Source organism: Centroberyx gerrardi, chromosome 15, assembly GCF_048128805.1.
Source record: "Centroberyx gerrardi isolate f3 chromosome 15, fCenGer3.hap1.cur.20231027, whole genome shotgun sequence".
Classification (NCBI taxonomy): Eukaryota; Metazoa; Chordata; class Actinopteri; order Beryciformes; family Berycidae; genus Centroberyx; species Centroberyx gerrardi.
The window spans coordinates 21,597,587-21,621,499 of NC_136011.1; the positions used below are offsets into that span (position 1 = coordinate 21,597,587).

A 23,913-nucleotide genomic window follows, 5' to 3' on the forward strand; every position below is an offset into this window, starting at 1 on the left:
AATCTGTTCTCAAAAGTAAGTTTGATAGCAAGTTATTCAGTGGTTCATATAGGCGAGTGACATTATACACATTAAGGACAGGGAATGGATGATTTATAGTGAATCATCTCACTCCTTTGACACCATGTTGACTCACATTTCTCCACCGCATTTGTATATGCCATAAGAACAGTCTCTTCCCATCTCTTTGGTGATGGTACATTTTGAGAGAGTTCAAGTTGAATCAAGCGCACCTCAAGTTGTTCAATTATCGGAAAACATCTTCAGGTTATATTTTGTCCCAGGTCGGTTTTACTGTTCACCTCCTCCTCCTCCTCCAGCAGGACCAGAACAAAGCTCATTAGCTTTCTGTCACAGTCATGTCAACCTGCTGATCTGTGCAGCTCCACTGTAAATAACAAGGATAACCGCCCTCTAACGTAGCATCATACCTATTAAAAGGTGCAATGCATTGTGGTTCACCTTGCTGTGCCCAGTCAATGCATGACATTTCAAAATCATGGTTGTCTGGATTTAGTTATGCAGGAAGGTAAAGAATGAAAGAATACAGGTTTTGCATTTTTATTCAGTTTTAATTGTACTTGGGCTCGTAGGCTCAAGTCTTAAAATAAACAAGTAACGTTTTTTAGAGTAAGGTATTGAGTAAAATCAGGAAACTATGCATGGAATAAAAAAGAAAAAACAGCAATGACTGTTTCCATTCATAATTATCTTCAATAAGCCTACCATCTGTAGAGTGTAGTATACTGGCTACACAACACTCTACCAGGACCACAGGAATGACGCCGACTCGCCCGCCTGTGGGGAAAAGGCGATTATACTAAATTCATAAAATAGGCTTGTCAGCGAAAGAGCATTTTGACCTGCAGCCAGATTCAGACTCTTAAGTCAAATCAAAATGAGCTTTATGGGCATTGATGGAAGAGGAACAAATGTTGCTTAAGCACACATTAACAAATAAATAAATAGATAAAATGATGCATCACAACAAATCTCAAAGTGCTACAACAGAAAGACAATTAAAAGCGCCTATAACCACGCAATAAAATATATGTTACAATAAATGAATACATTAATTACATACTACATATAAGGCATGTACAGGACAGAGTCAATATAATAAAGTCAGTAGCTTCTTATTGTCTTACCTGTGCTATGGAAACGCTGGTCTACCCTGCTGCTGTTAACCTGCCCTGGTTCGACCTTTTCACTCTCCTGATTGCACCCTTTAATATTCTTCACCTTCTGTGTTTTGTGTAGGTGTGTTTACGTGTTGACAGTTGTGTGTTTTGTGTGTGTGTAATGCCTTAAAGCCATTATACTGTAGTAGGAAAACTATGAGACAACACTCATGACCATTGACATAGGTGTGTTTGTGTGTTTGCCGTTGAGTGTGTGCAGAAACAATGTCGGATTTGCCGGAAAGTGTGTGTGTGGGGCTGTGTCTGTGTGTATTTGAATATGTGTTTATGTGTTTCTGTATTTGTTTGAATAATGTCTCACTGTATATAAATGTCTAGGAGGATCATTCAGGTTTTAAAGGAGTCTATCTTATTTATCATGAAGTGGGAGTAATTTCAGTCCAAGTTACTGAGAAATTGGAAATGTGAATTGTTAGCATTTTTTAACAATACTAGCACAAGTCAATGGGGCTAAAAGCAATTTCTCTGGAGGAATAAAGAGTGTTTATGTTTTCTATAGAAATGGGTTTCAGACCTATTAACTTGCACTAGCATTGCTTATGTTTCTAATAAACACTAACAACTTCTGCTTCCATTATTTCAGTAACAAACCAAGGTGCAAATGTTTTTTGGATGGACTGAAATGACTTCCAGTTGATGATAAATTGGATGGGCTTTGTAGTAACATGATCCACTCCTTTTAAGTTGTGTACTGTATTGGTTGGTCGTCGTTTTGTCTATTGAATGTTTGTCTATTTTTGTCCAGTCGAGTGTCCAGAGGTTCAGCTCTCTCTGCATCTGTCCCCTGGGTCTCTCTCTTTGAAACGTTAACCACATCCCTCTGTTCTACCCTCCTTTTCTTTTGTTTTCTTCTCCTCCACCTCCCTCGGGCTTGTTCTGTCGCTCTCTCCCCTGTCTGTCCCTCTCTGTCCGTCTCCGTCTGTCTCTGGCTGCGCTCTGACAGCTCTGAAAAGGTTGCCTTTCATGAGGAACAGATCCAAGGACAAAGACAAGGCCAAGGCCATCTACCGACGCTCCATGTGTAAGACCTCCGTTAGCCGCCACGCTAGCCTTCCTCCTCCACCTCCTCCTCCTCCTCCTCTCATCGCCGCACTAGGAGAAACAAAGAAGGAATGGTCATTGATGTCATTAGACTTGCATTGCGGGCGTGTGACCAGAGCAATCGATAGACAATATGGCAATTGCAGTTTTCAGTGGCCGCTCTGTTAGGTCCACAGTCCTGCTGCATGGTCACATGATCACAGCCGAAATGTCATAGTTTTAGAGAGAGGTCCAGCAACATTGTCCTCGAGGTACAACCTGACAAAATTATTTCTGTCACTGGCTCTGGATGTGACATCTACACAAGGTTTTCTTAAAGATTCTGGCATAAAAGTCACCATACCGCCATGTCTGTGTCTGGTGACATCAGTGACCTCTCCTTGTGTTTTCCTCCTAGTAACTCCCCCCCCCTCCCCCCTCCGTCACCTCCTCCGGCCTGCGCCTGCCGCCTCCACTCCTTCCTATAGAATATATTGTTAGCTTTCACTTTGTACTACTAATAGGTAAATGAATAATATGAATTTAACTTGACTAACTTTGTGTGCGTTAAAGTAGGATACACAAAGGAGTTGGAATGTATTTGTAACAGAAACTAGTGCTAACCTCACTCACTCAGAAACAACAATGCAAAAACTAATATGACAGATAGATTTCTCTCCTACAATGGTGATGCGGTTTGATTTTCTACACCCCTGTCTTTAGCCTGGGAGTAGTCTAGTCTAGCTTACCTTTTTAGTTTGGCCTAGTTTAGACTAGATGTAGTCCATGTGTGAATCACTGTGCAGTGGGCAACTTATTGGGCAGCTTTTTCATGTGCTCTATGGTTTCATTGTTTGTGTATACTGTATGAAAGGCTGTATGTGGGTGTGGGTGTGTATATGTATGTGTGTGTGTGTGTGTGTGTGTGAGAGAGAGCGAGAGACCTTGGGCTTGCCTTTCATGTGCCTGTGGTGTGTTTGCTTCCATCTTTGACTGCAGCTGTGCAGGCATGGCACATAATAAATCACCACCGCTCTAATCTCTGATCACCGCTGCTCACACTCACCATGGAGGACTTGAAATGGGGCCTTCCTTCCTCTCTCTCTCTCTCTCTCTCTCTCTCTCTCTCTCTCTCACACTCCTCTCTCTCAGTGGGCTGCATTTCAGATCTTACTCTGCTGACATGGACTTGCCTTGCTCTGACTCTGGCTCTGATATTCTGTGTACGGTGCTGCTGCTGCTGCTGCTTGGAGCAGCTCTGCATGCCATCGTGCTACTCTGCCATCCCACCCAAGTGCATAAAGACAGTAGCCTGTCTAAAAAATTTGGCTGAGATAGGCCTGAAGGATTGCAAACCATGCAGCTGCTATCTTTATGCACCTTGTTTAGTATTCATATAAATCCTTTAAATTACTTTTGATTATATGCTTGCATCTGCCTGAAGTACAAAAATGGCCAAATTTGATTCCTTTGTGTTTTACAAGATTAATTTATCACAGTCGAGTTCAAATGGTTAATTAAAAACAACCAGCCTGCCTATTTCTACCTCCTTTGGCCCCACCACATCTGTATCTCAGGGGCCTACTGTGTTAGGAGAGACCTCACCAACTGAGGTTTTATGAAACCGGTCCACTAATATGGTACTGTTCCTCCAACTGGGGTCCCACTTTGTGTGTTCAGCCCTAATCAATACACTCAATATTCTCAAGTGTACTAACTGCCTCTGTTTGTTGTGGGACTGGAGCGGTCGGCTGCTAGATGGAGGCACTGTATTTGAGAACAAGAGGTGGTCTGCCACAGGCTTAAGCAACTTCTAGGAACCTGTACCTTTACTGCAGGGCTTCTTGCAAATGCATTGCTTTCATTTGGGCCATTTTGCATCCCCAAGCGATTATGACTAAGGGGGATGCAAAATGGCCGCAGAGGGGCTCAGTGACATTAAGTTAAAGCAAACAATACTAAAATTCACATTTTAGTAGGTGTATGGAGGTCCATGAATCTATTTGGCTACATGAGGCTGGGCCATGTCTTCAGGTTAAATAAAACGCAATCTAAAGTACCTTTCTCCATTCCATCCCTCCGCCCATCCATCCAGCCATGAACGACCTGCTGCAGAGCATGGCGGTGGCGGGGGGTCCAGGGGCTCAGTGGGCGGGCAGCACCGAGAACCTAGACGGAGCTGAGGCCGGCGAGGCCGGCATGACGGGCACCAGCGGGCGCGGCGGGCAGCGCATGAAGGAGCTAGCCTTTTCCACCAACGCCATCGACTGCGCCGCCCTCACCCTGCCCACTGCCAGCCATAGCAGGGCCAAGCACCGTCTTCGGGTCAAAGGTTAGGGCGCGGGTTTTGTTTGTGTGTAAATAGGGCCAGACAGGTATATCAAGATACTGACATTATCGGCTCGTATTTACCTTTGTTGGCTTTACTGGCCTTATTTCAGTATTGGCATGGTTCCACAAAAATGTTTGGCATTTGGTAAATTTATATTAATTTTATTGACAATTGATGTGGTTGATCAAACTTCAAACCAGAGTCAAATCAGCAGGCAATTACCTTTCCTCTTCCTAGTGACATCACTCTCTTCTGTGTCTCTACAGATAACGCCTCCTGTGAGGATGTGGCAGGCTCCTCAGAAGACCCCAGAGTTCAAGGTAAGACAATATGTGACATGACATCAACATCAAGGAGTAGATGTGTCAAGTGACAAGGGAAGCGATGGGTAATCGCAGCAGTCTGTCAGGGAGAGCTGGGAATCAGAAGGCGGTGCAGCGGAGGAATGTGAAAAGATTGACTAGCCCAAAAAGCAGGTCATGTCCTCAGCAGCCCTGTACTGCTAATCTTTGGGCTGCCTTCCCGCACTTCGATTAAGCCTGATCTACAGTTGGGAACACATTTTTAGTCAAGGAGAGCAAGAGAGAGAGAGAGGGAGAGAGAGAAAAAGTAGGATTGACTCTATTCCAGGCTTTAGGATGTTATCCAGGCCAGTTAATCTGTGGCCAGGCAACTATTCATCAGTCCTGTGCCACTCTAATGTAGATGACCCAGTTGAACAGCCACAAGCCTACTAGCATGCATTGCTAGCATTTAAGCTAGCACCCCATTTCCCTCAGTTTTTTCTTGTCATTAGTGTTTTTATTAGCCTAAATGCATTCTATACCTTTATCCTGCTAACAATAACACATTAGACTAATGCAGACTAATGTTAGCGGATCATTTCTGCAAAGCCAATATCATACTGTACCTAACCATGTTTCTGAGGCTGTCAAAGTCTGCCTGCTTACTCCATTCTCTAATCTCTCTACTTTCTTGACAAGACTTTGCATCAAAATATGTAACCTATTGTCAATAAACTGGTGCTCCTGGACCTTTTTGGGAACGTAGAATAGCGAACGAAAGGAGTAGGTGAAGCATTAATGCCAAACCTGGATTCCACTTAGCTGATGAGTTCCCAGAATGCCCTCATAAAATGCCGTCCATTGTTTTAAGTGTCCAGTCCATTAGGCCCATTCCACTGTACCTTTTCTGTAATGGCTGGAGGAAATGGCCTATCACTCTCACTCAAACACACACACACACACACACACACACACACTGAACATTACCTGAAAATGATGTGGCAACCATTAAGACCCATTCTAGAGATGTTGTTTTGCACAGTATTATGTCTGGTAGTTCCTAGATACACAGTGGCTTCCACGGCTGCCACAACATTTTTTCTTAGCATTTCTGTGCTGATATAATCCAACTCTTCCTAACAACATCAGAATTACCATCATGGTCCAGTGGGCTCAGGTGCAAGAAGTTGGCACTTGGTACTCCGGGCACATCCCACACGAAACGTACATACCATGTTTCATGTGTGTTGCATTGTGGGTGTGTGTGTGCCCGTCAGGCCTGCAGGTGTATAGCAGTGCTCTGGCTCTGTGTCCCTCCCCTGTGGAGCTGAGCACTATGTGCCGAGTGCCCTGTAGCATCTGTAGTAAGTGACTCCTACTTGGCACTCAATCCCACTCTGGGCCACAATGGGCTGGTTTCCTAGACATAAGATCTTCAATAGGGATAAAGGTTCATTTTAAAATCTGATCCAGAATATAGTGTCAAACATGTCTGGAAAACCAGCATGAAATATTTTCACGGTCACTGGTTACCAGCGCCGCAAGTTTTCCCTGATGCAAACACAATCAAGATCAAGCTCACTATCAAGGTCACTTGTCACCAGCAAACCGCATCCAGTATTTCCCTTCCTATCCTCACAATGGGATCCTCCTCTCCTCTCCTCTCCTCACACCACACCTTAACCACACAAATGTTACCTCCCCATTTTAATCCCCTTCTTCCTTTTCTTTTGTCTGCCATCCTTGATAATATAGTCTTCATTGTTTAAGGCTGCCTGCTGCTCCCCTTTAAGCCTCCCAGTTGCCTCTTTTCTTTAAGGTGGATTGGTCCTTGACAGTAAGGTTCCCTGCCCTCTGTGTCAGTAATTTCTTTGTGTATTTGTGACTGGACATATTGGGGCGGTGTCCTGGCACTGTGCCACCCCTCCTGCCCCTCTGCCTGGCATGTGCCATCTGCTGCCCCAGCGGGGTTTGTTCTGTCAAACTGTTAGCTTGCACCAGTCTGCGGGTTTGGCTACGTGTTAGTGCGTGTATGTGTGTATACATGTAAGTGTATATCCTAATAGTGTGTGTGTGTGTGTGTGTGTGTGTGTGTGTATGTGTGTGTGTGTTCCCTCTTGTCCCTTGCCCAGCCTCCAGACCCACCAGTCTCCATAGCAACAGGACCACCAGTAGTAATAGTAACAATAACTCCCACCTCACCTCTCCTCTGGAGGGCAAAGGTACGCTCTCCCCTCCTATAATCCCATCCCTTCCCTTCCCTTCCCTTCCCTTCCCTTCCCTTCCCCTATCCTCTCCTCCTCTCCTGTCCTCTAACTACTCCACCTGTCTTCTCTTGCTCCCTTTCTACCCCTTCTTCCTCACATGTCTTTGTTTGTACCTATAATGTGTTCTCATTTGACAAAGGGATAAAGTTGTTTTTTCCTGACATTAAGTTTAAGGTTGATCTTTTCTCTCTGGTTAGGGGGTTTCAAGTTTGTTATATATATGTACAAATGCAAAAGAAATGCTCATTCCAAGTCAATATATTAGGGTAATCCTACTCCCTTATAGCGCTGTGATTAGCCTCCAGAGTCTGACTGTGAACTGCATTTTATGTCTATTTCTATTCAGGCACACAGAGAGACATCCCTGTACAATTTTCTCATAGCACAAAAACAACCATCATATATCTGCGGGGGGTCAATAGGGTTGTTGATCAATGGCAGTGATTCAGCGATTACTTTGCCTGGTGCTGAGATTTCTGGCTTTCAAAACTCACTTTCCATTTTGAATAAAAATACACCACCCATTGCAATTTCAAGATTTTCTTGTCTTCAACGATGGAGGACAGTGCTACAAGGGAGCGACCAGCGCCACAAGACATTTCAACTTTGAAGGCTTATTAAGCTTCGTTCTCAAGCCAAACAATCGAATGACAGAGCAGAATTATTATTCCAGTATTTTGCATCCTAATCTATTAACTTTCACCAGATGTTTCTGTTGTATCTCTGCTGTAATTAGCTAGCTTACTCGTCTCTGTAGTGAAAATGTGACTATTGTAGGGGGAGATGAGTGTTGTCAATGCTGTTGCAATTACTACCAGTTGCCAATAGAGGTTGATAAAGGTGATAGATTACTTAATGTCCCTTTAAACTTTACTGTCTTGCTGATTTTGTTTGTTATCTCCTCTCCCCCCTCAGGCGCGCTGAACGGCAGCCTCAGCAGGCCCCACAGCGAGAGCAGCGGCGAGTTCAGCCTCAGCCTGGACCAGGAGGTGTGGTCCAGCAGCGGCAGCAGCCCCGTCCAGCAGCCGGCCTCCTCGCGCTCCTCCCACCAGAGCCCGCTGCAGCTGCGCAGGTCCCTGGACCCGTCCGCCGCCGCAGGCAGCGCCGCACAGGCCCAGATCAGGAAGACGGGGTCCCCGGGCAACGAGGTGCTCTCCCTCCAACAGTTCCTGGACGAGGGCATCGACCCCGCTGAGGTGAGGTCTCAACTCCGATATTACTACGTGATGTATTATGTCGCTGCTGTTGGATGGAAACCTCCGGATAAATCCAACTTTTATGGAAATGAAAGTGATGACCAGGCTTTTTTGAAACTATACAATTGGTTTTGAAGTGCTTTCACTGGCCTTAGGGTTATGAAACCTGCTCAGCCCATAAAGAACTTACATTTCCAGTAAAAAAAAAAAGTAATTTAAGAGCAACAACCCAATCTCCCCATGGGATTAAGGTTTCATTTAATCTGAAAAGAATGTGTGAAGTCTTCTGTTGTTTTTGATTGTACTGTTTTATCACAGTTCTTGCTCTTTGTTCTCTCATCTGTAGTCCGGCAGCCAGGAGAACCTCACTGTAGACTCTCCCCGCCTCTCCACTTCCTCTGAGCATGTGCAGAAGGAGCGCCCTTCCTCAAAGGGGCGGGGCATCTTGCGCTCAGCCAGTGGGAAAGCCGCTCCGGTCAGCTCAGACCGCCCCCCGAGATCCGCCGGACAGCCGGGGCGCCCGACCCTGCGGAAGGCGGAGAGCACTCGTGTGCGCGGCTCGGTCCAGGTGCGGCCCAGCCTGTCCTCGCAGGGCAAAGCCACGTCCGTCTCTGAACGCCTGGACTCGGCTTCCTCCACTCTGCCCCGGGCCAGCAGCGTCATCTCCACCGCTGAGGGAACCACGCGCCGCACCAGCATCCACGACCTGCTGTCCAAGGACAACCGGCAGCCCGTGTCTGTGGACGCCTCCCCTCCCGTCGCCTCCACCAAGGCCGGGGCGCGCCCCCAGCCGACCCCCAGTGAGTACCACCCCAACAGCACCGCCTTCGACCCCGAGCGTAGCCGCTCAAAGGGAAACCCCACCACCTCGGCCCCCCTGCCCAAGTCAGTCAGCTTGCCCTGCCATAGCCTGGAGGACCCAGACCTCTCCACCCTCGAGTCTTTCCTTGGCCCCTCCTTCACCGTAGAGTCAGTGTTCATGGACTCCATCTTTAGTGAGTCAGCGGGCAAAAACCTCCCCTTCCTGTCTCTTAACCCCACCCTAGTCAGCAACATCAGTGGGCCCCCCGTTGTGAATAAAACGCACCCTCATCCTAACCCCAACCACACTCCCGCCCAATCCCAGACCCCTCATAGCCAATCAAACGGCCAGATGAGATCTAACCCAGCCAATCAGAAAGAGTGTAACGAGGGCGTTGATCCTAATCATGTGATCGATTCGGACCAATCACCTCCACTTAGCCCAGAGGACAAACAATCCCTGTGGTATGAATATGGGTGTGTGTGAATGGCAAGGGAGAGTCTGGCTTGCTGATCTATTTACCAGAGACTTGAGTAAGAGGGGAGAATGAAAGGATGGATAAACGACTGGACTCCTCCTCTGCATGTATTTATCAGAGCACTATCTATCTCTCTGTGCTATATTTGTTCCGTTCTTTTCTGTTTGCCATGGTGCTGATTGGTGAATCACGTTTTTTTTGTTTTTTTTTGGTCACTTCCCCACCTGCTGTGCTGTCCTGCTCTGTTCTCTGTGGTGGGACTTTACTTTCATGAATGTTCTACCGTCCAACAGCCTTCATCATGTTGTTATTTCCTCATCAAATCTCCTGTTTTGCTGGCTAACACTGTACAAGACTATTATCTGCAGTATTGGGTTTATGCATGGCAGTTAAGGCTTAGTTTTACATTGTTTATAGCTTCAATCTGAAATAAGCAGTAAGCGGAAATATTGTTTGAGAACTTATCCAGAATTGAATTTCACATGCCGCTGAAACGCGCTGAGTCATTGCGGAGTCAGTGATACTGTCATTCGGATCCTTAAAAAGCAACTGATGACAACAGAATCTCTTAATGTCAGAAATAGCTGTCTGCTGAGTAAAGAAAGGAGTGGGATTTGACAGAGAAAGGAGGATTGTGGGCCAAATCTCGTGGAAGCTCCTGTCTGTGGAAGTGGCTGAACAGCCAATAAAAGATCTATTTAGGGAGTTGGTCTAAGCTTCACAGGACTGAACACTATCTTGAAAGGGATCGCTTGACATTTTGATATTTAGTCCTTTATTTTTGTGACAGGCTAGCCACATTATGGGGGAAAAGTTTCTACATTTGTTGTTCAGGTTCCCACCAAAATAGCTTGTTGGCATTTCTTAGCATTTTTCACTGATACCAATGCAAGCTAATGACGTACCTTGTGGATAACATACCCAGTGATTTCAGTCAGGAATGTTAACAAGCTGTTTTGTGGTTAACCACAGAGCTAATACAGAAACTTTTCCCCACATTGTGGCAACAGCCATTTGAAGAAAAATGTCAAGTACAAAACAAAACAAAAAGCAAAATTCATGCTGCCAAGGTATCCATCACAAAACCAGTTTTAACCATTGTGTCAGATAATAGATTCACCTCCCGCTTCCTCTTTGTTTTGGTGTTTTGATATTTGGGGAAATTCTGTCTTTTTCACAGTGCGTTGCACCTAATTCTGCTGTATTATCAGTGCATTATCCACTAAATTGCATGGCTTTATTGTGTCTTGGTCCGATCTGAACCGCTCATTTTGATTGCTGTGATCAAAATGGTTATCATCTTTTTGTTTTTCTATTGACGGTGTTCTCTGTGTTTGTTTTTGTGCATTTGACACCTTTTTCTGTATCATTTTCTTTTGTATACATGGAACTAATTATTATGTTCTGGGGACGTGTGGATCTGGTGGATCTTACTGAATGAATGGGCTGTTGACAAAATGAAAAGGCTTCATTCCCAAAATGATCTGAGGGACAGTTATAGGTGGAGAAGTGGATGTTGACAGAAGGAATATGGAATGGTGGATTTTTCCTTTAGTTTTAGACACTCCTGGGTAGAGTTAGTGAAATAGTGAGTCAGTAAAGCAAGTTGAGACGTTTATACAATGCTCAGATTATTTTGTGAATGAAGCAAACAGAATTTCATTGGGGATTTGGAAACTTTTATATACTTATGCCTACGCACCGCAACTTCAGAATGGATAATATTTGATTATGTATTTTAAACTGACAAGATCTTGTACAGATTGTTCTAAGCATTATTAAGTTATATTCAAAGACAAGCACTGCTTTATGCGCCAACGCCAGAAGTAGTAGTGTCATGCTCTAGTCTAGACTCTTATTTATTTCTGCTTTTGTTTTCTATAGTCGCTGTTTTGAAATTGCTTTATTGTATTTATCTTAACCTACAGCATATGCAGGTTTGCAGTAACTGAAACCCTGAACCTTCTTTGCAGCGTGTAATGCCTCCAGATGTAACTGTAACGTAAGCATTGCCTTTGTCCTACAGATGTGGAGGGCAGAAAGTCTAAAAGCAGGAGCGGGGAGCCGCAGCAAAGCTCCTAAACCCCGCCCCCCCCCCCACCCCCCGTCTGTCTGCTACCATGCTGTGAGCGCGTGGTGAGTGAGCGCTGCTCTGCAAGAGCCTGGCGGAGAGGGAGAGAGCGGGAGGGACGGGGCGGGGGTGAGGCGGGGGGGGGGATGTCTTGTCTCCATGGGAACCTCAAATATGGTGTGACAGATGTCGTCCATCCTGGCCTGCGCTTGCTTCCCTTGCTTCTCTAAGCTGTTACCCCTCCCTCCTCCTCCTCGGCCTCCTCTCCCGTCCAGCGCCCCACTGTCCCTGCGGTGCCAAACGCCCGTTCACGGAGCTTGACTGGACCCTGGTCTGCATGGCATATGGGGATTTTTTTTTTTTTTACCAAATTTATGTGTAAATGCCTGTTTATGTGCCCCAATCCCCCGGCTGTGACGCAATGAAGTCCTACAGCAGCACATCGCTTCCTTCCCTTCACAGCGCTCCGTGTGTTGTCAGTTATGGTGACCGTTCCTTAAGTGTTCTCCACCGGGAAAAAAAAAACCCCAAAGTAGTCCCTGTTGCTGTTTCAGGTTGCTTATTGTTGCCGCAGTACTGCATGGCTTCAGTGTAACGTTGAAATCCTTCCCTCTGTTTCTCCTCCTGGCATTGCATGTAGAGTCCGGCTGGCTGCTTTCCTCTGTGTCCTCCTGTACTTGACTGGCTGTCTTTCTGTCTGTCTTTACTGATGCCATTTCTGACTTTTAACCTTTTTTTCTTCTTCTCTCTTCACTTCTTTCTTTCTTTCTTTCTTTCTGTCTATTTCTTTCTTTCTGTCTGATCTATATTGTCTTCTCCTTCTTGTCTTTGTCTGCCTTTCTGTTTTCTCTTTATTTCACCTTCGTCTTTCTAATCTTTTTCTTTTTTTCCTTCTTCTCTTAATCTTTCCACTCTTCTCTGCCTGCCTGGGACTCAGAGAGAAAAGTGACCTTGGAGCTGTGTGTCTGAAGCCTAGTAGAGTTAATCTGCTGAGACCGTCTACAGTGAGAAAAGATTGTATATCTCAGTTCCTTTTTCTTGTTTTTATTTTTGCTTTGTTTTTGTTTTTGTTTTTTTTTAACCCAGGACACTTCAGTAGAGAAAAGTGACTTCCTTCTCTGTTTTGTTTTTCTTCCTTGAATCAAGGAAACAACAGAAAAATACTCTCTAAAAAATGTGGCGGTGAGACTTTTTTCTATAAGGGACTGCTGTGGCAGATTGCACTGCCATGTGTCCTTTGGTGTGACGGACTGCTAGATGTGCACTAGTCTCTCGACAGACTTAAGATTACAGTGCCAACGTTCACACGTAGCCAAAAGGGCGATCTTAAACCAGACCCTGAGGACTCCATTTTGGATCCTCTGAGCGACTTCAAAATCAGCTGGACCTTTTGCCCTCTGCCATTTGACGACGACGATGATAAAAAAAAATGTCTTCTTTTTGTAAATGGGGCAGCATGCACAAGCAACGACGACATCTGTACCGCGGAAAACAAGCCGAGGGCCGACTTTTAAGACATTCAGTCAGGCTTGGACCAACATAACCATTTCAAAGCATGTCAACACAAACAACTACAGTAACAAAGTCAACCAACCAACTTACCGACAGACTGACTAATCACAATCTGCATGGAGCAATCAATCAGCCAATCACCCCACTTCCCTTTGTCCAATCAAAAAGGAGGACGATGTTTTGTGAGTTTTTTTTTTTTTTTTGTTTTTGTTTTTTTTTGTCGTTAGGATGCCAGAATGACTTGGACGGGAAGCCATGCCAGCTGTGTGATTGGCATCCATTGACTGCCAATCATAAGTGGAGGTTGTGTGATGTGAGAGAAGAGACTGATGATTGTGGGAGCGTTCCAGGTCACCTATATTACAGTTGGCTGCCAGGAGTTATGCCACTACAGAAAAAACCCCAGAAGAAAACCCTACATAAGCCTCCTGTTATTGTTAACTTGCAGAGTAGCAGTGCTAGTAGAACTTCACTGACTAGTTTCACCGGATCATCTCATTATTTAGCATTTTAAAAGGCAAGGCTGATGTTAAAGCGGCCCTCCATCCTGCTCTGAAAAGCTATGTGTTACACGTTAAACCAACACACACTACATAACATCACACTGTCGCAGTACGACTCCCATCTGCTCTCTTGAGGCGACACTCTTAGCAAAGCTGTACATGAAACCGACTGGAGTATAGGTGGTCTGGAACATGCCCGGTGTGTACAGAACATGCCCACATTCAGATTTCTGTTGCTGTGATGAACATGATGATGATGACGAAGACCCAGTGTTTGCTTCCTTTTCCACTTTTACATAAATCCATTTGATGTGATTAAAACTCATCAAGACTCCTTTGTGTTCTTCTTTTCCTCGTCTGTTGTTTACCTCAAGCACTTTGAAAGGTCGGTGGACACACATGCCTTACGCATGATGAAGTGGAGTGTGTGTGTAATGCAAGTAATCTAATTGATCGTATGACAAATACATTGTCAGCCACAGGGGCATAAGTTCCAAATAAATGCAAAAAATAGGGAGAAAAAGGAGATGAACCCACATCCAATTAGAAAAGGAGCAGATATGGTGCAAAGCGAAACATGCTCTTGCACCTTTTCAATGTTGCACTTCATTGAGTACTTTTAGTTCCTTTTGGATTAGTTTGTATCCAAAACCATATTAAATTTCTTCTAGTTTACAGTCTGTACAGTCAGTATCAACCACGGCTGCAAATTGTATAAAATGTCCCTTTTCAGTTCACATGGTTCTGAGTAATCTTATGAGTATTAGAAAATAGCATATTTTTCAAAAGTGTCTGTAATCTGGTCAGGGTTTTTACAGTATAGCTACATTTTTGTAACTAGATTACTGTGATCCTGGTTCCTATAATCCAGTTCCTCACCAAGCCTTTAGTTTGTTTAGTTAATGTTTGGTAAAAGTTCTGTGGGACTGGTTTGTGTCCCATTCTATTCAATCTGTAGTGTTTCAGGCCTTTTTCGAGGTATAACTGATGGAGGAGTCATTTTCCCTCTCATACAAAACCGTGTCAATCTAGTTGATGTCATGTCTGTGAGTCTCACGGGGTCAGCGGTGGACTGGCGGTGGATCTAAACCATCATTTCTGAACGTCATGTGCAGGATCAAATTCCAAGTCCAAGCCGTCGCTCCACATTGTCCTGCCAGGGAGTGATGGAGGGATGACAACACCATGAAGTCAGGTCCGAAAACCTCTCCACCATGCCTTCCTTACATCTTCAACTAATCATCTGAACATCATTTACTGAGGGCTGAAGCTGAAAATCTAATCTAATACTACAAAGGTTCCTCATTACTGCTACTGTCAGATTGACTGGTGTGAATGTTTGGGGTTCAATGGATGCTGCTTGCTCCTGTGCTGCTCAGCCTTGGGTTTGGTCTTGATTGTTTGGTCTCTTGCGGTGCCTGGTGGTGACTGTCAGCACTGCAGTTAAGATAAATAGGTGTTGGCACTATGAAAGTGCACAAGGAACAACCTTGCTTGGCAACTGGAAACACAAAAATATATTAAACAGATTATTTTCTTCCCTTAAGTGTATTTGAACATGGAAATGGCAAGGGCTCAGTGCTTATTGCATCCTGTGGGCAGGGCACACTCTGATTTAGTCTATCCATATTGTGTCTTTTTACTGTCCCATATAAGATATTGGTAAACCTTAACATTGGATTCCATTTTGATAACTGCATGCACCAGACAGCAAACTGTGGAGAGTGAGAAAACAGACACCAGTGTTGAAATGTTATTTTTATTAAATACTCTTCCATTTTTTTCAATAATAACAAAGCTATGATGAACTAACATTCAAACAAACACTTGATAGTTTTAAATTCATGATTTTTATTAACTGTATGATCATGCAAAAATCCAGCATCCAAATGAAACTCAGAGTATAGACATATGTAGCCCCTTAGTATATGGTTACAATGCAATAAATTTACTTATAAAGGGGTACATACAAGCTAAGGCTTTTGCTAATCTTTTATGCTTTTTAATGTGGTACATCACTTGATTTCAATATTTGAGACAGAGCCATTTCATTAACCTTGAGGATGCAAGTAACATAGATTTCCATTTCTTAATCAAGTAAACACAGACAGTGAAAAATATTACCAGAAAGTAGACATGCATATTTCTTCCATTTGTAAAACTGCATATATAGTGTTGCTGTAATGTTGAAGTTTGTGGTTTTTAATTATCCTTTTTCAATATTTGTTTTCAGTATATCAAGGCTCTCTTTCTGTCCCTCAGTCACTGTTATAATCTCACATATATTAGTCAATTGCCAAGGTATTCCAGTAGTGGAGTGGAATTTTGCTCTAGACATTTTTATTTCAAATCAAAAGTTAAATATGAAGCAAAACTACAGACTGCAAGCTACTTTACTGTGATTTCTCTTTTTATATGTAAAAAAGTGTAGGTAGTTGTTGCAATCAGCTCCACTGGTCTAAGGTGGTGATACTTTAAATATTATGACAAATTATTCAAGGTAAACTTAATTTAAATTTAGATTTGGTCACATTCTCTTTGTGTACAACAGTGTGAACTTTGCGACTCATCAATACTCGATGTTCACATGCAAGCTTTTGCATAACAGTGGATCTCAATGACACTTAAGCTTTAAACAGGGACTCTGCTCTATAGTACTTCAGAATGAAAGGATGGACTCAATAGTGATTCAGTGTCCAGACCCTCAGCTAGTGTACCAGCTGAAAAAAATCCCTTCTCCATAGTGCCTGAAGTTATACAGTCTATTCAGCAGCTGGGTTACTCCTGGCTAGTTTAAGCAGCCCTGCTGTTGTATAAATCTGTATAACAAGGGTAACAGTGGAGGGGGACAAGTCAGTCAGAGTCATGTTCTCCAGAATGATTAAAGTACTGTAGGACAAAATCTATCTGACAACTGACGTCACATTGAGATGGATTAAATCAAAAAAAGGCTGAATTTAGAGATTGCCCAAGTGTCTTAAAGAAAGACTCAAAAGCATGTTGATGGGTTACAAACTTAAAGTATTGGCATGACCTTAGGTATAATTACTTGAAACTTATTTGTACCTATGATCAGTTGTGAGTGGACTAACTGCATCAGCTGCCTTTTCCTAACATGTTAACATAAGCAAACTGTAAGAATCAATAGACTGTTTTGCCCTCAACATCCTCATATCAGTCTTTATTTTGGCCTCATATTAATCTTTTGATCAAAACTGCAAATTTCCACTTGATCCAATCGTCCAAATACTTTGGCCGCTGACTAAGTTATATTTCCCTCGGGTCACTTCTTTTCCCCTTTGATTATCTTCCCTTTTATATAACTTGTTGTGGAGTTGAAGTAAACTGCATTGTACTCTTTCGTTTGAACATTCCCATGATTGTGTGAACACACACACAATGAACGAAAGCATCTTGTCCAATTGGTGGCATCAACAGACAGACGGGCCGGTGCCCACAGCACAAATAGAACTACTCAGAGCCATAAAAAACATCACATAGTTTCAGTACTGGTTTTACAACGCGTCGTCATGGTGCAAAAGTGGGGGAACACAGTTTCATGGCATGTCAGATATGTCACAGCACTCAAAAGCACAGGCGGTTGATACAGTAGGGTGGGGCTCACATATGACTCACGATATTAGATGGAAAACAGTTTGTTTTTTTCTGTCAGTGTACATACTTGGACATGATATGTGATGATCCCGAAGAATCATCCAGAAAATATTCTCAGCTTCTGGGTGCCCGCCAGCAACAGCCTAAACGGTACATGAGTTACTATGGAGCAGCGCAGCACAGAGTCGGGATAGAGAGCAAGCCTCACCCATCCGGTGGTACAAATTCACACACACTCACAAGTTTCTACGACACAGTGAAAAAACAGTGTTCCAAAGTTTAACCACTGACACAGAGATATGTTTTTTCCTCTTTAAAGGGAGAATGTTTGAGCACATGTGCTTATATGATGGTGTGCATTCCAATACAATTTGTAACTATGAGTGTAGTGTGTGTGTGTGTGTGTGTTTTTGTCTCTCGGCGTGTTCCACTATGTGTGTGTGCATGTGTAAGGGAATAATGGGCACAGTAAAAAAAAAAAAAGGCTGTGGTAGCCATAGCCTCCATTCCTTTTAACCCCCCATTTTTTTTTTTTATAGGTCCGGCTAAAATAAACAACTCAGGTTAGCCATAATCATATCAACACTAAAATACTAACAACTACAACATTTACAACAGAAACCGTGACAAAAGGGACCAAATCCATTGATTGCCATCAGCATGGGTCCCAAAGCCCTCGAAGCCAGCGTAGCCCACTTCCTCATTCCATCTCGTCCAATCCCTGGCCAGCAAGTCACAGTCCCTCCCCCTTAGCTGCATTCTCTTTTTAACATGCTTTTTTTTAGTGCCAGGACTTCACACAGAAGTACAGCAAGCCAAGACGGACAATATACAAATTTTAAGAACACAATCAGAACAAGAGACAGGCATAAGGGTGACATCATCATCATCATCATCAACATGTTTATCATCGTCACTCGGAGTGGTGATAGTAAGACAGTAATGGGGCTGGTTAGCGGAGGTCACAATAGTAACAAATGTAGAGAGTAGGCGGCGAGGAAGGAAGGAGAGAGAGAGAGAGAGGAGGAGTGAAGGAGCGGGGGCGGAGGTAGGGCGCAGGGTGGAAGGGGGGAAGAAGAAGGAGGAGAAGAAGGAGGAGTGGGCAAGCTTAACCTGAAGTTGCAGAAAGGTTCACTCCGTCAGAAGAAGAGCGAACGCAACAGCATCGAGTCTCAAGTTTCTGTGCAAAAACAGTACAGGCCATTAGATAGTTTTCTTTCTTTAAATTCAAATAAAACATGCTTCCGTCAAAATACAAAACAAACGAAACAACGGAAAAAGATCGGCGCGAGAGTGTGTCCATGCTTTCAGAGTAGGTAGTTTAGAGATGAGACAGTGGGGGGGGGGGGGGGGGAGAGGAGGGGAAATGAAGGCGTTAACTGATAGCGCCCTCTGGTGTTCAAAGCAGAACACTGAGGGACGGCTGGATGGATGGATGGAGGCCTTCTGCAACTTCAGGATGGGCCGGCCTGGACGGTGCGTCTAAAGCTCACGAGAGGTTCAACCCTAAGACTGCAGCACAGGGACCTTGAGTGTGTTAAGAGTGTGTGGAATATATGTGTGTGTGTGTTTGTATTTACACCTTGGGACCTCAAAGCAGAGAAAGGAAAAGGAAAAAAAAAAAAAGCATGGAGCCGTACACCCACACACTCACGCTAAAACTCCCCTCCCTAAACCCTGAAAGTAAAGCATCGTTTCCCCTTTTCTCCTATATAAATATCTATGTATACACAATTCTATTAAATAAAGTCCCCCGTGGTTTAAAAATTATCCTTTTCCAACACAAAATACTTTAAAATACATCATTCAGGATAAAAATGAAGAGCTTAACAATAACACATCAGAATACTAAAAAAAAGGAAGAAAAAAAAAGGTCCCTTCAGTAACTTCAGTAACGCCTGTCCCTCTCCCCCCAATCAATCAAGTTTAATACATTACAACATTGTCTACAGATGTTTAGAGTCTACACTTTGGTGTGTTTAATTCTGATATTAGGTAATGATTAGTTGCTCCTTACAATTTCCACCCCCCTTCCCAAAAAAAAAAACACCCCTACCAATATATACCTGTTAACTGTAAAACAAAGAAACAAACACAGTACTTCTAAAATTAAAGTATGTGCTCTTCTGTTCTCTGAAGAAGACAAAACAAATTTTTCTTCATATATTATAATTAACGCCCCAATCCTATGCATTATGTGTGTGAAGTGTAAAGTTCCTTTATAACTTCAAATTTTTTTTTATTTTTTTTTTTACACATTAATACTTTTCCAGACAGCGGGCAAAACAAAGATGGGGGGGGGGGGAAAGGCCATGGGAGAGAAGGACCAGGACAGCATCACCCCTGTGTAGCCATCAGAAGCATGCACCATCTGCAGGAAGGGGCGGGGCTACTGCAATCAGCCGGCCCCCAACGTCTAGCTAGGGTTGGACTGGATCGGTGTTGGTCGGTGTGGTCGGTCAGTCGGTCAGCTTTTGAAATATGCTCTTTAATTATTTATTTTTTTAAAATTGTAATATATATTTCCCCCTTGTGTGTTTTTACAACTTTCCAAGCGGCCTCGTCCCGGCCAGGTTCCAGGCACCAATCCGACCGCGGAGAATAAAAGCTCCAAACAGCTTTAGAATTCAGGCAAAGCTGAGAAAGGAAGAATGCAATGGTTAGTGCGCGAGTCGTCTCTAATGCTGCAATATGCAACCTTTTTTCACATTAATATAAAATAAATAAATAGGACAGACATATTCTGTCTGTGACCCTGTGTGTATATGCCTAAATCCCCCCCCCCCATTTGCCTGAAATTGTCTTTGGGACGTTTTTGGGCGTGTCCCATTTGGTGTGGGTGTGCGTCATATGGGCCGTGGCCAGCGGTGAGCTGGGTTGTGGCTATCAATGTGACGCTAGCGGCCACATGGCAGGGAAATCATAGCAAAAACAACAGTGGTAAGAAAAGAAAGTACAGCAAAGCTAAACATGCAGCAGACAAAACCTGTTCAAAAACACGGACGAACATTGGGATTGCTTTTTGTTTTATTGCAGATTGTTAATTTCTTCAGTGCCTGAGGTGGGCTTTACGGATGCCAGTTATCTCTGCCTCAGGCTAGATGACATCAAAATGAGTGACAGGTGGGGTGGGAACTTGCCCAATTTAGGGGGAAGAAGGCGGGACTAATGATACACTTAGCTGCCTCAAGGCAAAAAGTTGCATATTGCAGCTTTAAAAGAAAATGTAGCGCAGTAAAAATCCTCAGAAGATCCATGTAACTTGTGCAAAGAGCCTCTACAGCCTACAGAGACCTATGACCTTTACACACAGGATAAATCTACAGCTCCACCCGTCTCCTGCTGTACCTGGGCCTGGGTTCGCGGTTCACTGCAGAGGCGCAGCTGGCGCTCCCGAGCAGTGGAAGTGCACGTTGAGCCATTTGGCGTCGCGGCGGTGCCACACGCGCGTCTCCTCCGACTGGCAGGAGCGCGGCCGGCCCTGGCTGTCCATGTACTGCGTCAGGCGGATGTAGGCGATGCAGGCGGCGTCCTCGCCGATCAGATGCACGTGGGGGTTGAGGATGGTGGTGTGCACCGGCTTGCTGTTTTTACTCAACACTGTGGAGATGGAAATATGCATCGATTCAACTCCGCAATTGGACAGTCAACTGGCTCCACATTGATTTATTTTCCTCAAGAAGTGGAAAGTGGCTGCCACTTCTCAATGTGTGGCTAAGTTAACAAATTTGACAATACTCAATAAGTGTACAAAATTTAATTTGGGCAAATTGGGTGAATCTACAGTGTTTCAATTAGGGGGGATGGGACGCTCTTCTCTACTGCAGCCCCACTTTGTGATTTAGGCTGATATTAGGTGTTATTCTTTAATAATCTAGCCAAGTGCAGCTTTCATAAACAATTTCTCTACATTGATAATTGTACGACTGTTATTTCAGACTGCACTCTTCATCAGTGAAGGACTAGTAGAGCGCGTCTGTGGATTTTATTCAACCAGAAAAGACCAGAGTATAGCGAGACAGATAACAGTGAGCTGCTTACAGTTTTCGAAGTAGAACTTGTGAAAATCCATGCCTTCCACCAGGTTTCCGAGGGCCTCCGGCTCAAAAGAAGTCAGGCCGGGGTCACAGATTCTCCTGTCATGGGACAGCACAAACACAAATGGACTGTTATGCTGTTCTGTTTTAGCCACAGAGCTCAGACTGTATCCTGCAGTGGAGTGTGAGGAGGACCAACTGCTACAGAGATGCTTTTGTTACCCGAGCTAACCGGCTGTACAACTGACATGCCTTCCAAAGTGTTGGAAAGGCCAAACACTGTGTTGAGCTCAAGTGTCAAACATAGCATTCTTAGTAATGAGTTTCTTCCTTAGCATGACATCAATTAAGTACAAAGCACTTCCTTGTGTAATAGATGACTGTAAGTCTTTGAAAAGGCAAACAGAGCCAAAAACAAGGCAGCTAAAAGATAATGTGTCACTGGTAAACAAACAGTGAGCTTATTGCTGAAGCGGTACGTGCAAACTTACGTGTAAGCCTCAAAATCCCCGTTGTTGATGGCTTCGATCAGCTGCTCCGTAATCTTTATGATCTCTTGTTTACGAGCTGAAACCAGAGAGAAACAGAAACAGAGAGAGAAAGAGAGAGAGAGAGAGAGAGAGGGGGGTGGGGAAAGACACAATCAGATGAGATTAAAGATAGTGAAAAGTCACTTAGAGATGGAGCTTGAACATGCAAAAACCCACTCCCCATGCTTCACCTAGACTTACTACCTGCGTATATAGCTTCAGATTGCTTGGCTGGAACCTCTGACATTTGAAATAGGTTCATCACATAAGCACTGCCTCTCGTAATGATGACCTTTCAAGTCCGGCTGTACAATATACGCCCCACTTTCCACTCTTGACGTGACACAAATATACACACAGCATCACTATTATACTATATATGTATTTCTGTTTGTTGCCCAAGAGTCCCTTCATAACATTTTGCCACTGGATCCTAAAATGTCTATAACAAAGAGCTTCAAACCAAGAGAACTTTATTGAACTGACACTTACAACTCCAGACATCTTTGACTGAGCACACACACGCAAACTCACACCAATGAAACCCACGGCAACATAGCTAATAAAAGCGCTGCATCTGAGGGGAAAGGCACCCAATCACACGCAAAGGCCGAAAATGAACAGAACGAGGCGTCAAAAGTCAAGAAATTTTCACACATCTTCCATAGTAGAAGTACACCGCACGGCAGATTATGTACAAACAGCATGCACACACTCTTGATTGTGCATAAGAGTCCAGTTCATTATCCTGGAGGAAGAATGAACCAGCACAGACCAGCATCCACCTGGCTTTATGGGTGTTTATCTATATATCTATATGCAAAAGTTTATGTTAGCCTTTTAACTAACATACAGCAGCTGGCCCAATAGAACATGTTTATACCGTTGACCCAGAAAAGCCAGCTAGGATGCCTGAATACAACGCTGTGTTTATATAATCTTAAAAAAACACGACCAAAATGGAAAGCTCAAGAAGATTTTTTTTCTTCAACTCCCCCACAGCCTTCTGCCGACAAGTTGAAGGAAAACTTACAAGGAAGATCAATTTTTAGACAGCATGAACACTGTTCTGGGAGCCATTGTACATGCATTGTACAACCTGGCTGGCACTTACTCTGCTGCGGGTCGCTGCCGCCTGCGGGGGCTGACAGAGGCTCCGGCTCAGGACAGGAGCTCTGAGCTGAACCGGCCCGAGCTACGGGGACTTGGGGGCCGCTAGCAGCCTCTTGCTGCGGGCCAGCTGCAGGCAAGTATGCAAGTCATCCCAGTAAAATAAAATGATATTTTAGCCAAGCTGAGGCGCCACGAACATCACTAGTCTATGCTCAGGTATACACAAAGTCAATACTGGAGACTTTGTTCCATTTTTCTATACTCTAATGTAATATCTGGCAAGTCATTAACTGTGGCATTGGTTAACACTGGTTATACTCCAAAGAACTGCAATTAAGTGACTATGGGAAATGAGCAATTTATTGCATGTACACTACCAGTCAACAGGTTGGACACACCACATTTTTCTTTATTTTTACTATTTTCCACATTTTAGAATAATAGTAAAGACATAAACATACATAAATGTTTATGTCTGTTTATGACATAAACAGACATAAAGACACAAACTATGAAATAACGCAAATGGAATTATACAGTGACCAAAAAAGTGTATATATCATACATCAAAACTATCTTATATTTTAGATTCTTTAAAGTAGCTGCCCTTTGCCTTGATGGAAAGGCAAAGGCTTTGGAAAGAAATTCATACATAAGCATCAATTTCACTATTTATATTTGTCTAAGAAACAAATTTCAAGCATTTAAGCATAAGCCTTTAGATCAAAATGTCATTAAGATAATTAAAAACATAGTACATTCAATTAGGTGTGTCCAAACTTTTGACTGGTAGTGTACATTTAAAAAACAACTGAAATGTGCAAACACACAGTCACAGATGAACACAAGTGAGTACAAATAGTAACCGCAGCCTGTAGTGGAGCGTGGAGGCCAGTAGATGGCAGCAAAGGAGGACAGAGGAGAGCTACTGCAGCAAGTCGGTGAGAAAGA

The 23,913-nt window shown here is 43.7% G+C and overlaps 2 protein-coding genes across 11 annotated transcripts in view; one reads left to right on the forward strand and one right to left on the reverse strand.

Annotated features, from left to right (window-relative positions):
- The window catches only part of ccdc88ab (coiled-coil and HOOK domain protein 88ab), a 78,229-nt gene extending 68,640 nt beyond the window's left edge, over positions 1-9,589 (forward strand). The window contains exons 31-37 of the mRNA XM_071900072.2: positions 2,146-2,223; positions 4,318-4,554; positions 4,821-4,874; positions 6,116-6,202; positions 6,971-7,060; positions 8,021-8,301; positions 8,648-9,589. Coding sequence (XP_071756173.2) covers positions 2,146-2,223; positions 4,318-4,554; positions 4,821-4,874; positions 6,116-6,202; positions 6,971-7,060; positions 8,021-8,301; positions 8,648-9,589 — 1,769 coding nt within the window. The remainder of the gene's footprint in view (positions 1-2,145; positions 2,224-4,317; positions 4,555-4,820; positions 4,875-6,115; positions 6,203-6,970; positions 7,061-8,020; positions 8,302-8,647) is intronic.
- A 9,262-nt stretch (positions 9,590-18,851) lies between these two features.
- The window catches only part of LOC139912306 (calcium/calmodulin-dependent protein kinase type II subunit gamma-like), a 64,850-nt gene continuing 59,788 nt past the window's right edge, over positions 18,852-23,913 (reverse strand). For 9 of the 10 annotated variants that reach the window (XM_071900068.2, XM_071900066.2, XM_078288789.1 and 6 more), the window contains 4 exons: positions 21,811-21,886; positions 21,324-21,418; positions 20,631-20,882; positions 18,852-19,919 (listed from right to left, as the gene is read on the reverse strand). In XM_071900068.2, the coding sequence (XP_071756169.1) occupies positions 20,650-20,882; positions 21,324-21,418; positions 21,811-21,886 (404 nt within the window). In that variant the 3' untranslated portion in view covers positions 18,852-19,919; positions 20,631-20,649. Of the gene's footprint in view, positions 19,920-20,202; positions 20,883-21,323; positions 21,419-21,810; positions 21,887-23,913 lie in introns of those variants that run through there. The other variant, XM_078288786.1, reaches the window with a different exon arrangement.